Source organism: Setaria italica, chromosome III (assembly GCF_000263155.2).
Source record: "Setaria italica strain Yugu1 chromosome III, Setaria_italica_v2.0, whole genome shotgun sequence".
NCBI lineage: Eukaryota > Viridiplantae > Streptophyta > Magnoliopsida > Poales > Poaceae > Setaria > Setaria italica.
In genome coordinates, this window is record NC_028452.1 from 13,658,283 (window position 1) to 13,672,517 (window position 14,235).

A 14,235-nucleotide genomic window follows, 5' to 3' on the forward strand; every position below is an offset into this window, starting at 1 on the left:
TCATGTTTGGTTGACAAGGACGAGTTCGTCCCAGTTTTTTGTTGGGTACGAGGGATTGAGGGAATGGGATGGATGGCGATTTTAACACCGTTAGGCATAATAAATGGACCCTACATGTTATACAAAAGTGGACCCACTTGTCGTTGCCTATTCCATATTTTTCTTTTTTTTTCATCCCTCGCGAGCTCCTCCGGGCGGAGGCCATAGGCGCGTCCCGCCGGCTTGCTGGCGCCACCCCTCCGGGGTCGACCTCACCGGCGCGGAGGCCGTGGCCGTGGCCCGTCGGCGCGCCGTCGCTGCCCCTCCAGGGTCGACCTCACCGGTGCGGAGGCCGTGGCCCGCAGGCGCGTCGCCGCCGCCCCTCCGGGGTCGAGCTCCCCCGTGCGGAGGTCAGCCCCCGCGCCTTGCCTGGTGAGCTCGCGCGCGCCGACCGCGGCGGAGCTCGCACCCGCAGGCCGCAGCGGATCTCGCCCGCGCTCGCCGGTGGCTCATCCCCGCCGCCCAAAATCGCCCCCTCCGCCAATGGCTGTCCGCCACCCAAGCTCGGCCCCTCCGCCGGTGCAAACGAACGGCGCGTGACGGGGGCGAAGTGGGATGCCCCCGTCCGCTCGTTTTGGTGGGACGGAGGCATCCCGCATCTGGAGGGTATATTCCCTCCTGGGGATGTCCCCGTCCCACCTGTCTCCAAACCAAACACGGGACGAAGTGGGATCGTCCCGTCCCGTCCCACTTCGTCCCTTGAACCAAACGCACCCTAAGTCTCCAATAGAAAATAGTGCCTTTTTCACTTCTTCCGCGGAGAATTCTGCTAATGGACTTCTATTCATCTCAGGGGTTACCTTCCGCTTAACCGCACGAAGCATCGACACATCAACTTCGTTAATTTCTGATTGGAATAATTGAGAGAAATAGTTTTGCACCATCGAGCACATAGTACTACTATCTTCATGTCGAACCCCCTGATCATCCACCAAGCACCGATCAAAATGAGTTCGTGTTGGTTCAACTTTTTTTCTTCATTTAGATTATTATTTTTTTGTCAGATCTCGTTTCGGAATAAAAGTACAAGAGCGCATTTCAGGGGAAGACATGCAAATGTGCTCTTGAATGCAAAACAAACGAGGCACGACATGCGAATCATAGAGTTGTTAGAGACTTTTAGAACCAATACAGCTTAATTAAACGCAAAGTTCAGACACCTAAAACCACTATTGGCGACGCTTATTAGCACGTGGTACTTGGATTGATAGAGTAAACAGTGCATAGAATTATGCTTGCCAATCAACCAAACAATTATGCATTGCTGCATTAAGTAGGAGTCCCATTCCCTTCTCATCTCTCTCTTCTCGTTCTCTGTCACACTAAAAGGAAAATAGCGCAACGCCCTGCCATGTCTAGAAGTCAATCGGTCAATCGTATCCAGGACAGGATACCCCACTAGGATCCTAATTCTGGGCCACCACATGGTTCTTAGACACTTACCAGCAAAGGTCTTGCAGAATTTCCAAACAGTATGCAGTCAGGTTTTCCCCCTCAAAAGGGTAACAAGTTTCAGGCTAGAACACCCTCAAATAAATTTCAGACAACTTGAGTCCTTGACGATGCTGGATGCTATAACTGGTGCGTACCCGGTTTACCGAAGCATTGCCCTGCCGATCAACATGATGATTAGTTATACCATTATTACTGTAGCACGATTCTGATTCCCTCTCGTCAGGCCAGGGGAAAAGGGAGCACCAGCGTGTGTCGGTGCTGTTCTTTCTCCCACTGACTGCACCTCTTGAGCCAAGAGAAAACGACCGGCCTCGCTGCAGTCTGCATGGAAGTTATGGACACGACGACGACTCCCCATCCGCTGCTGACAACGCCATTCATCCATCCATCGATCCATCCGACACCGTGGTCACCAACCGGTTGTTATGCTAATCTCTCCGCGTGACCCCGGCCACTTTGTCGTCGGCTCATCGCTATTGCTGACGCTACGTTCCAAATGACAGAATCAATCAGAGATTCAGAGGACAAGGTCACAAGGAATGTAGCAAAGATGTTCTGACCCTTTCCTCATTTCAGGTCTTAGCAGCAGCCGCCGACAGCAGATCAAAATCTTCACCTGCCACAGGATGTAAAGCGATGCAGGAGTACGACGAGAGTGTTCCACAGTGGCATTAGTATCTTTACCAAATCTCTCTTTGTTTTTCTCTTGAGTTTTACTCATATATGCACAGACTGCAGGAGAAGATATAAGTAGCAGCTTGGCAGTTCAGTTCGGTCGCTTCTCGCCACGTCGTCTATGGCTATACCACCATGCAAGCTACTTCACTGAATACGAGTACAAGCATACAAGGAATCATTAAGGAGAACGATCCAAGAGCCTGACGTTATTTAATCGGCGGATAAGTGCAGTTCAATGCCGAGCTCACTCGCACAAGTGGTTGCGGAGCACGTACGGCAGCGAGTCTGAGCCGCTTGTCTAGGCCGTCATGGGCATGGCCAACGCCAACAAGCGCATCAACCTCACAGCGCCGCTTCTGTCCGTCCGGCGCCACGGTGGCGATGGCACCGAGACCACGGTCACGGGGTTGCCGGCATCATACAAGGCGGACGCCAGGTCGGGGGCTTTGGGCGACACCGGCGCCGTGCCGTTCGGGTGGGAGCACCGTCCCGGCCACCCCAAGAGCGTCCGCACCCGCCGGCCGCCGCCGGTGCCTTCCTTGACGATCATCGCCGACGACGATCCCAAGCGCGCGGCGCAGGAACGGGCCGCGGCGGTGATCGTGGCCTCCGAGCGCGCGCGGGAGGAGGAGCTCTTCTCGGACGCGCTCTCCCGCGACGACGTCAGCTGCGTCACCGTGAACTGCAGCGCGACGACCGTGCTCAGCGACGCCGCGGGGGCGGGGGCGCGCGGAGGGCCGCCCCGCGCCCGCGGCGGCAGCGTCATGATGGAGCGCTTCCTGCCGGCCGCGCACGCCGTGGCCGCGGGCTCCCCGCAGAACACCTTCCGGAAGGCCACGCGATCGCCCGCGGTGGCGAGCGCGCGCACGGGCGGCGGCGACAGGTCGCCAGCGCGAGCGCAGAGGCGGCTGCCCCTCCAGCACATCGCGGCGTATCACCTGCCACCCCTCCCTCCCGGCGGAGGCAAGAACGAGGAGGAGGAGGACGACGACGACGACGCCGAGTCCGACGCGCACAGCACGGCGGGCTTCGCGTCCAGGAGGTGCGGGTGGCTCCCGAGCCGGTGCGTGAAGAGCGCCAGGCTGCTCTCCCGCGGATCGCGGCTAGGGGTGGGCAGACCGTTCCTGCCCATCGGCAGCGGAAGCCGGAGAGGAACGGATCCACCACTGCTGCGGCGATCGCGGAACGGGCAGCAGCAACCGCAGCATACCGGCGACGATCCCGGCATGGTATCGCTGTTGCTGTTACATATCGTCGCGTGCATGGACTTCACTTCTTGCGTGCCGTTGAATTCACTGTGCCATGCATGAACAGCTCACATCTTCTTGTGGAATCTCGCAGCAATCGTGGGAGGAGGTGTACATCAAATCGCTGCTCCGATCAGGCGGCGGCGGCGGCGGCGGCCTGATGGGACCGGCGGCCGCCGTGGCCTCAGAGCTGGACAGAACAGTGCGCGAGCTCTACAGGCACCGAGGAGGACAGACCGTCCAACCGAAGCCGAAGGCGAGCCACCTCGGTCTGCTCCTGGTTCTCGACAGGTCAAACGAGGATTGCGGCCGGGTGTACAAGAAGTACCACGGCTCGTCGGCGTGGAACCTCCCTAAAACCGGCGACGCCCCATTGCCGCTGCCGTCTACAGAAAGCTCGCCGAACTCCGGGAACAAGCTCGGGCGTGGCGTCACCGGCGACTACGGTTTCCCGCTGCTCCTGGAAGACGCGGAGGCCGTCGCCGGGCGTGAGATGGCGCTGTCGCCGACGCCCCTGCTCCCGTTGCCGCTGCCCGCGTCGCCCACGGAGTCGTGGCTGTCGCGCGCGCTGCCTTCGGTGTCAGCCCGGCCCCCGGCGGCGACGTCTTTCCTGGGCCTCCATGTGCAGCCCAAGAAACATGCCCCGCTGCCGTCGTGGTGCGCCGTTGATTCGGGCAGGGGCGCCGACCATGACAGGCAACGGCAAAGGCGCGTGCACGATCTGCAGAAATAATGGAACCTACCCTGGCATGATGTTGTGCGTCTGACTTTGCATGATCGTGCCAACTGCTAAGTAGTTGCTCCGGGTGCTTATCTAGGAATGTGATGGGTTCTTGGTAATCTCCAAGGGCGTGTAGCATGCTTGTATCGACAATGTTCCATATATGCAGCTCCAGATAAGTTGATGCCAATGTAAAGTATACTACCCATGCTGCAAAATGTACTGTTAGCACATTACTCCATGTTTTCGTTATCACCTGGCCCAACAAACATTAGTAAATTTTAGCAGTAGCCACAATTAGATATGCTCATACGTAATCGATCATGTCTGGTAAAAAAACAACCATCAGCTTTGACGAATGCAGAGGAATGTAAGTTTAAGTGTTTAACATCACATTGGATCGGAATAAGGCATTATGAGTAACCTCACCAAGAAAGGGAGTGCCATTTACAACAATAAGCCATCGTCATCTCTTCAACAACATAGACGTGCATCCATATAACTCAAATCATTAGGCGATCACAAGAAACAGTCAAGCTAGGGGCACCTGTTTCTTATCGCCTTTTCTCCCAGCTCTGGGCAACTAGTTCAGACTATCTGCTACAATTTGGTCCCCCACATAATTGGTAAACAAACCGAGAGTCACTTATTCACAAGCCAGCTTCGTGCCAAAGCTGGTGAGGCAGATGGCAAACGCCTGGAAGGCTGACAGAGGCTGCCGGTAGTCCATCGTGAACGCATCATCCTCTATCTTGCCAAACTGCAGGATCACCGTCTCCTCATCTCCAACGCCCCATGGGCCACCGGAGCCAGCTGTGGCGACGAGCTGGAAGTTCTTCACAGAGGCGACGGTCACCCGGCCATGGAAATTTAAGCACCAGCATTGCAGATGCTCGTGCCATCGTGGAGCTTTGTTCTTTAGATCTAAGGAACACGGAGCGGGTGTTTTCTCCTTGGAAGGATCTGATGCCGTGTCCTGACCTACAGGGCACTGGATACTGCACTGCATTCGTCTTGGTCCTCTTGATTTCAGGAAGTTAAACTTATATGTCACCTGTCCTACTTCGTAATTGCCTCCTGAAACCTGTGGGCTTATTTGCTTGCTTGTAAAGCGGCGACTAGATCGGCTCCTCGAGGGTTTAGCACCATTATATGGTGCCTGGCTATCATAGATGATGAATTTTGTCCCCAGGAAATCAGATCTACAAGCAGAAGGCACACGATCAAATTAGCATTCTTGCAAGCCTTTACAACAAGAAGAATATAAGAAAACTCCCATAAAGTGCCAAATTATAACTCTATTAGTATAACAGCAGATGCTGGAACAAATGCATTTCAAAGTGGTAGGAAGTCTGGTGTGTCTCCTATCTCCATAGAGGTTAGGGCTAGTGTTTGTAGGATTGAGAAAGCCTGATTGTAGGACTAGTTTCTGTTGGTTTAGGGCTTCCAATTTAACATGTGCTTGATATGGTATCTAAACTCTGTTCCCTCACATCCAGACTTCCAGATGTCACCGCCTTGTTGACCTGCATATGGATCTAATGCTCGTCCATTATTGTCCCAATCAACTGTATGCTGCAACAAGATCTGACAACCCTTCCCCCATCAATTACACATTCACCTGTATTGAAATTGAGCATCCTGTGCTGTAAGAATTAAAAGCCTAAGCTGTACAACATCGTGCTGATGCTTCTACACTTGCAGGAATTTATAAGATTATGTTTGTATTTTATTCCGCTTCTACAGCCTACTCTCTTCTGGATATACAAGACTTTCTTTCAATATTCGCAATATTTTTATCCAATACAATGAAGGGGTGGAAGTGCATATGACTATATGAGCGCTGAGGTACCTTGTATAATGCAGAGCTAGATCTAGATCTCGATCAGGTATTGATACAGGTGGATGGGCCACACCTTTTAACAAGGTTGGCCGCATGATGACATGATGGGAAATCAAAGATAACACATAAAAGGGGAAGGAAAATCTTGAATTTGTATCCCTTTCATGGTGCTATACTTGCAAACAAATCAAACACAAATGTTTATAATGCAGGTTTGTACACGCTTACAGGATTCAACGAACCAAACTCTGGGGTTACATATTACGAATTTAGGGGAGAACACATGCTGCTAGATGGAGAATTGATCCATCATAGCAGCTTAATATGTAAGAGAAGAGTATGATACAGGATATTATTGGGTTTGAGGTTGTGTGCTGGGGGCAACAATGGCAGGTACAGTGAGTTATGGAGTTCATGTACGCTGTAGTCAATTTATAAAGAAATAAGCAGGGCATGAATAGCATGAAAACATAAAGCACCAATGTGCATGTAACTTCTATTAATGGAAGTTCAGAGGCGAGGCGATAGTGTTTACTATGCCCCTATAGTCAACTTGGCAAGAAACAGGACAGTGTTTAGAGTAGATTGTCCAAGAGATTGACTCGATTCCTTGTTTCCATACAAATGGCTCTTTTTACAGGTACTGCTATTGAAAAAAAAGGAAAAGCTGCCAAACCCCCACCGTTGTAACTGGGCAAGAACTCAATCTATCAATTAGCAGGATTTCAGCCATTGTTAGATGAATATCCTAGATACCACAGGAATCTGTGGCATCTGCGCTCACACTAGCAATTTGCTAATAAAATGGTTCAATCACAGAACTTGATGATGCAAATGAACCTGGATAATGCATATGCATAGACAAAATAACTACCAGAAACAAAGAGATGAAGTGTTAATTTAGTAAATTATTTGAACAATAAATCAATGACAGAAGTACCAGCAATGGAAACAAGGCACATGACAAATTCTATGGCTCTATGCAACAGAGACCTCAGCATATAGTCAAAAGATGAACATTTAACCTAGCGGGCATGCATAATAAGCAAATCAGGCAATCAATTTGGAAAAACTAGATTCTGAAATGATAAGACCTTACCTTAACTTTCCAACATATGAAGTGCTTCCTGGGTGCAGATCATCATAGTCATAAGAGATGATATATTCTGTATGTGCTCCTTGTCTGAACCTTCGAGCGGCCAAAAGAAACTTCCCTTTATCCGTTAGGGCTGCCAAGCGAGTTGCAGTCAGATATTTATACAAGAATTCCAGACAAAGTGTTCACACAAACAAACGATCTACGATGAAAGAAGGATGCTTTTTTTTGCCACAATCTCTACAACAAGCTAATTTTGATTGATATTGCTGGGAGGTAATCAAATATAACCATTCAATATTTTCCAATATCCAAAAAGATCCGTCAAATATGGACCGCAGAAAAAATGCTATGAACACTTTATTACTAAGGAGAGGTTCAATACACACATAACCTCAAAAGGTATGCAACTCGATACTACCATAACCCTAGTTATCTAGTCATATTCTTCATTGAAAGTAGTTTTATACTATTATTTATTTATAAGAACACCCAAGAGATCAACTGAACTAATGCTGCACGCCTGCACTTTTTTTTGTTTCTAGTTCCCAAGCCGCAATGTCCACATACCATACTCGTGTTAAACTGTGACCCTATTTATACAGTGAATCATACAGTTGACAGGATGAGAGCCAGTATATTCAAAGCCTTGCACATCTTCCTTTGGCAGATCATACGTTGAACTGATTATGAAATGCATCATGCAGAGTTCCAAAACTCCGTTAAACATTGCGAAATCATCCACTTCACAGGTTCTGCTATGTATTATCATGCCAACCAGGTAGAGTTTCCAAATATTTATATTGACTATTAAGATCAAATCAAGTAGATGTTCAAGTCACTGCCAAGAATGTATTCAATTAAAAAAATCAATGACCAATTACAGAAGCCATATCTTCATACAGCGTGGATAGGATTATATATAAGCAGCAGTGCAGCACCATTTAAAAATTGTAGATAGAGACGGCAAAGTAGGTGTACGGGTCGTTGTCAAAATGGTATAAGAAAGCTGTAAATGATTACAAGAAGAAACAAGATAACGTTTCCTTTCCTGTTTTATAAACAAGACTAGGTACAATCGCGCGATGTCAAAAGTCCTATGCAAAAGGAACCTCCGCAGAGGTACCAGCTGTAATTTCTGCTCATTTGGCACTAAACTTCTAAAAAAGATTTGACAGAACTGTAGGATTCCAACATCAAATATCATAGGTGGATAAGGAACATCAGAAAGCCAGTCAGTATCCTCTTTAGTTGCTTACTTGGCACTACCTATTTAAATCGGAAGAAAGATCCAAAAACCCTGTTGTAATCCACAACGGGCACCAGATGGATAATATCATGAAATCATAAGCATGCCAGAACAAGAAGTATCCATGCTTACTCACCCTGTGTTAAGCTGAGGTAAAGGGAAAAGGTTGAGTTCTTTTTGTCCCTCCTGATAAAGCAGTGCATTGGTGCATCCCTTGGTCCAGGCTGTGCAAAAGAAAAGGAAAATATAGGCATCCATTAAATCAATATGCAGAAAGCCCAAGCGAAGAAGTAAGCTTTTAGGTAGTATCATATTGTTATTTACTGACCAGAACAAAACCCAGCTATCCCATAGGAACATAAAGAAATTCCACATTTGTGCCAACTTCTCCACTATGATCATACTTTATTAGCACTAGCCACCAAGAAATATAGTGCTATGTAGCCAAACAAAGAAAACAAAGAGGATAGTGATTAAGGTAAACATGTGGCTCGCTCCTAAATCAAAACATCGCACAAGACCAATACAACAACCGCAAGAACAACAACAATAAGATCTCAAATAAATAAACATTTGAAATTGTTAGGCTACAAACACGGATCTGCTCAATCCTTGTGACCATGAGAACATATAAAATCTAACAAATAATTTTTTTTACCATTTTTTGTGTACAAATAAAATTGAATAGACGTAGACGTCAATTCTGAAACAGAAAAATAATAAAAGAAGAAAACTAATTTCCAACGACTGATGCAGAGATCGCCTCAGATCAAGTCAAACTGCATAAGAAAAAGGCGCAGAAGACATTTCCTGCATCTACTGTTTGAAATCCATGACACCCATAGAACTTTTTTCGCTTCTGATTTTATTCTTTACAAGGATAGAAATGGATCCTAAGAAAACGCACAGCCACAATAACCATGTGGCCCAAATCCTCAAATCACACAGCAATTTCTGGCGATGCATAAAAAAAAGTGCGTTACCCAAACAGATCAATACAACAACTATTTTGAGACAGGCCTCGCCTCACCTGCTTGAGCGACGACGGGAAGGTGATCCTCCCGCCCTCGAGCGGCGGCCGCACGACCGAGAACGCGGCGTCCCTCCACCGCCGGCACACGCAGGCGCAGACCACGACGTCCCGCCGCAGCGGCCACCGCTCGGCACCGGCGTCGACGCGCCGCACGATCTCCGTGAGCAGCTCCGGCAGGAGGCGCGACCACCGCTCCTCGTCGACCTCCTCCTCCTCCTGGGCCGCCGGACCCACCTCCGGCGTGACCTTCGCCTCCCCGCCGACGGCGCCGCCGAGCGAGGAGCGGGAGGCGGACGACAGCCAGGACGCGCTGCGCCGCCAGGAGACCATGGTCGGGCGGCCGGGCGCCGATTTCCGCCCCCCCGAAGCGTCTAGCAGCTTCGAGACGAGATGGGGAAGGAGATCGATTGGCGCGAGCGGAGCGGGGGAGGAATAAAGGGGGGAACGAAGCAGCGAAGAGAAGCGAGCGAGAGAACAGGGAAGGAACGAAGAAAAAGAATTGACGGAAAAAACGAGCCGGGAATCGAGAAAGAAAAATGCTCGTCGTGCGCCTCTCGCTCGGTGCTCGCATGCCTCTCCGCCTAATTATACGCCCCCCGTCTGCCATGACACGTGGGGCCATCGAGCGCGTGGGCCCCACATGGTAGTGCGGAAGCGGTGGGTCGCAGTCGCAGCTGCCGCGACAGTACACTCGTGCTCGCTCCCGAGTTTTTCCACCTCGCACCTCAACTCTACTGCGAATTTTTGTAAAACTTGCACATTTTTTTTTTGTCAAACTGGCTCTGGCTTCCAACTCGGGTCATCCACTCATCCTTGACCACTTCGCAGCGTATCCGATCTTCCGCAGTTTTGAATCGGACTGGATCTCCGGACCTAACATTTAAGAAACAGATGGTAGGTTGTAAACTCCTCGCTAATTAAGACATTTTTTTAGAAAGAATTAAGACGTTAGGTGAACCGTGCTAGAAACTTTCCATCACAATACATTACCCCCCGTCTGTGGCCTTTGTAGTGCGGTGACGACACCACCCCCCAGTCCAACCACCTGACAGCGGTCGCGACGAGACGACGCGGTGAGCTCAGCTTCGGCGTCAAACTCCCCAGCACGGCAGCATCAAACAGCGCGCGCCCTGCAGAGCTGAAGAACGGGGACTGGAGCTGGATGGAAAGGTCGCCGCGCCGGGGCCCGCCTCGCTCCCCCTCATCGGCGCCCCACGCCCGGCAGACCAACCACCGCCCCGACCGCGACGTCCCCGCGCGCGCACCCCGGCCGCCCAAGCCCCCCGATCCCACCACCACCCCGGGCGCCATCCATCCGCGCGGGCGCCACGTCGCGGTCCACCAGCGCGCGCGCGCGGAGTCGCACGGCGCGGCACGACACGAGCCTTTCTGGCTTCCTCCTCCGAACGCCCGCGACAGCGGCGGGCCGGGTGTTTTCCACTGCCGCTGACTGCGCTCGCCTTGGACGCGCGCGCGGCCACCTGCGGGTGCCGGCCTGCCGGGGCCGGGGCTGCGGTGACCTGCTGACTTGGCCATCTCCAGTGGGCCGCGGGGCCACTCGCTGCTGCTTGGGTTTGACTGAGTTGTTCTCGTGGTCCAGGCCTCCAGGCCCCCCCTTGTGCTGGCGTCGGACGCCTCAAGCCGCACGCTTGGAAAACGTCTTGACGACGAGTCCGGGATCCGGATATCCAGAGATATCTTGAAGCAGCTGGGCCTGCGCGGCATCGTGCATGATTGATCGCGCACTAAGGTGATATTTTATTAGCGAGGGGTTTGATGGCTCTGTTGACGTTGGCCCCACGTCGCTGATGGCATCTGTCAACTGTCATTGTGGTTGATTAGAGGGATTGTAGGCCCAGTTGAACTTGAACTGTGGCGAGGCCTGCAAACAAACAGCTGTGTTGCTGAGTTTGCACGAACTGGACTTACGGGACGTTTCTTATTTTTAGCACGTGTCACATCGAATATTTAGATACTAATTAGAAGTATTAAACGTAGACTATTTACAAAACCCATTACACAGATGGAGGCTAAACGACGAGATGAATCTATTAAGCCTAATTAATCCATCATTAGCAAATGTTTACTGTAGCAACATATTGTCAAATCATGGACTAATTAGGCTTAATAGATTCGTCTCGCCGTTTAGCCTCCACTTATGTAATAGGTTTTGTAAATAGTCTATATTTAATACTTCTAATTAGTATCTAAATATTCGATGTGACGGGTGAACCAAACGGGGCCTTACTCCCTCCGTCTCAAGTTAACTGCATTTGTACATTAAAAAAATGTCCCAAATTAAACGCCATCAATCCCAACCAGCCTCCTGTCATGCTGCCCACCAGTGTTACAGTGTACTCATTTGTTAAAAAAGCTGAAGCATGTGGGTCCCATTTGCTAAAAAAAACTGAAGCACCCTAGCAGCCCAGCAATCTTTCGTGCCCTCAATCTTCCAGCCGCCTTGTTTCTGCTGCCTACTGTTACCTTTACCTAGGGGTAGAATTGTAATTTACTATCAATACTAATTTGCTTCTCAAATTCTAAAAATGCAGTTATAATGGGACGGAGGGAGTACTCCTCTTGGCCCCCACGATCAGGGTCCCCCGCAATCCACAAGCTGTTTGCGCTGGATGTCTGAATAGCAGAATAGGTAAGTTCATACAAAGAGGATATACCGATACGATTTATATGGGAAAAGAGCACTCTGCAAATTTGAAAAGTACAAAAATCAGGTAGTCGCTGAACTCTCGAAGCAGATACATACGTTAGAACATTTTCTACTGAACCCTGTACGCAGCAAGCCAGCAACAGTCTTCTCTCATTTCTCGATCATCAACTGTAATCTTTACTTGGCCACAAGATTGTTAGTGTTACGCCCTTCTCAGGAAGAACACACACTTCCATTGCAGCAGCCATCAGCACTGTGGGTGTGGGTGCCATTCAAAAGGTTCTGAAAGTTCTACAGACAGCAACACAGGAAGAGAACTGCACCAGCAGCTTCAGTGAGTGGACTCAACTGCTGGAGAAAACTGACCAATGAACTCTGAAATAGTTCAGAACCTGCAAACAGCATGAACAAGTCAATTAAGCTGGTCCATTTGGAACAGATCAACTGCTTCCAGACATTTCAGCTTCTAATATCTTGCTGGAATCTGGTAGCGTCCACCGAACAGTTCTAGTAGTTTCCACATCTCATTCACTATCAAAGTATGAATTTTAGTCATTATGCACCAAGTAGGAGAAGAATTCACAGCAGATGCTAGCTTAAACTCATTATTCACAAAATAAACCGAAGAAAATAAAGCTCCAGACACGGATACCATGGAGTTCACCTGCTGCTGAATGTTTGTATCAGCTGTTTTCTGGAGGAAGGCAGGAAGCAACCTTAGCTCGGTACTGTTAGTTTCAAGCCAGTTGGCTCTGTTAGTTTCAAGCTGAGACGCTGTCTGTTTAACCAGAAAACTGACCAATGAACTCTGAAATCGTTCAGAACCTGCAAACAGCATGAACAAGTCAATTAAGCTGGTCCATTTGGAACAGATCAACTGCTTCCAGACATTTCAGCTTCTAATATCTTGCTGGAATCTGGTTGCGTCCACCGAACAGTTCTAGTAGTTTCCACATCTCATTCACTATCAAAGTATGAATTTTAGTCATTATGCACCAAGTAAGAGAAGAATTCACAGCAGATGCTAACTTAAACTCATTATTCACAAAATAAACCGAAGAAAATAAAGCTCCAGACACGGATACCATGGAGTTCACCTGCTGCTGAACGTTTGTATCAGCTGTTTTCTGGAGGAAGGCAGGAAGCAACCTTAGTTCGCTACTGTTAGTTTCAAGCCAGTTGGCTCTGTTAGTTTCAAGCTGAGACGCTGTCTGTTTAACCAATACAAACCTGGAGAGCACATTAGTCTGCTTCAAATCAGAACAAGGCAGGCTGCACAGAACGACTTCAATGTTGTACCGGCATATGCACTTGACTTTGCACATGTTTGCGTTTTATGCATTTGCCCGCGCTTGTATTCTGTGACAGCAGGCTCCAAGTCCTCTGCAAGTACATAAAGTGACAGATGGCTTGACTTTAGGTGGTGCATATGCAATGAATTAACAATGAGGGAAAAGAATGAAACCTCCCACTGAGCTGGTTCACTCTGGCACATGGAGCTTCACGAATAAAAAATAACCTGCAAAAACCCTTGGACATAGAGAAGCAAAATATAACATGAAAAAAGAGAGAGAAAATGCACCTGTGAGTCTGTGACATGTAGCTGTCTTGAAAGAGTATGGCATTCAATTTTTGTGTATTTTAAACAAGCAAGTAAGACAATTTATGACATGGACAGTGTATCAAAACATCACATTTCCTCCACGCGTTCATTTTAGCTTAAATGCTAATAGTTTCGAAGTCATGATTTTGCTAGGTATATTTCACTGTCACAATTAATTGATCCCACTCAATATACTTTTACTTTTTTTCTTGATGAAGTGACTTTACTAAAATTGGCTTTTGATTGCACTCAATGGACTAGGTTTTTTTCTCTTGATGAAATGCTTTTACCAAAAATTGGTATTTGGTGCTACAATTCGATGAAATTCCATGGGTATACAACTATACATCTTAATGATGGTGAGCACTGCGGCATGGTTGAAACAGAATGAAACCAAAGAATTTTCACTGCATCACATGAGCGGCCAGGAATATCCATCCTTGGTAATTACTTTACGTAACTGATGTATGTAGTTATAGCAACGAAGAATCTTAAATACGAGTTATATTTACCAATTTCTCCTCCACACAAAAATAAAGCTGAGGCATCCATCCTGACATCCCATTTAGTTAGATTAGCAAAACACACAAGTCATAATTCTAT

The 14,235-nt window shown here is 48.7% G+C and overlaps 2 protein-coding genes across 3 annotated transcripts; one reads left to right on the plus strand and one right to left on the minus strand.

Moving 5' to 3' along the window:
* The first annotated feature begins 1,581 nt into the window (after positions 1-1,581).
* LOC101753218 lies at positions 1,582-4,381 on the plus strand. Of its 2 annotated transcripts, XM_004961452.3 has the most exons (3): positions 1,582-2,138; positions 2,226-3,401; positions 3,514-4,381. In XM_004961452.3, exons 2-3 carry the CDS (start codon positions 2,481-2,483, stop codon positions 4,150-4,152), a joined length of 1,560 nt encoding a protein of 519 aa, XP_004961509.1. In that variant the 5' UTR covers positions 1,582-2,138; positions 2,226-2,480; the 3' UTR covers positions 4,153-4,381. The 2 variants fall into 2 exon arrangements, with proteins under 2 accessions (XP_004961509.1, XP_004961508.1); XM_004961451.3 differs by having other exon boundaries at positions 1,582-3,401.
* Positions 4,382-4,505: 124 nt separating this feature from the next.
* LOC101754172 (tubby-like F-box protein 9) lies at positions 4,506-9,931 on the minus strand. Its single transcript, XM_004961454.3, has 4 exons — positions 9,359-9,931; positions 8,465-8,552; positions 7,083-7,212; positions 4,506-5,342 (listed from the first exon to the last, which is right to left on the minus strand). Exons 1-4 carry the CDS (start codon positions 9,689-9,691, stop codon positions 4,787-4,789), a joined length of 1,107 nt encoding a protein of 368 aa, XP_004961511.1. The 5' UTR covers positions 9,692-9,931; the 3' UTR covers positions 4,506-4,786.
* Between the last annotated feature and the right edge of the window lie 4,304 nt (positions 9,932-14,235).

Bases quoted from the DNA above. Each gene is read 5' to 3' on its own strand.
- LOC101753218 (XM_004961451.3), top strand. From the start codon at position 2,481: ATGGGCATGGCCAACGCCAACAAGCGCATCAACCTCACAGCGCCGCTT. The intron at 3,402-3,513 runs GTATCGCTGTTG...GGAATCTCGCAG, and splicing joins CCGGCGACGATCCCGGCATG to CAATCGTGGGAGGAGGTGTA.
- LOC101754172 (XM_004961454.3), bottom strand. From the start codon at position 9,691: ATGGTCTCCTGGCGGCGCAGCGCGTCCTGGCTGTCGTCCGCCTCCCGC. The intron at 8,553-9,358 runs GTGAGGCGAGGC...TCTTTTGCACAG, and splicing joins TCCCGTCGTCGCTCAAGCAG to CCTGGACCAAGGGATGCACC. The intron at 5,343-7,082 runs GTAAGGTCTTAT...TTCTGCTTGTAG, and splicing joins TCATATGTTGGAAAGTTAAG to ATCTGATTTCCTGGGGACAA.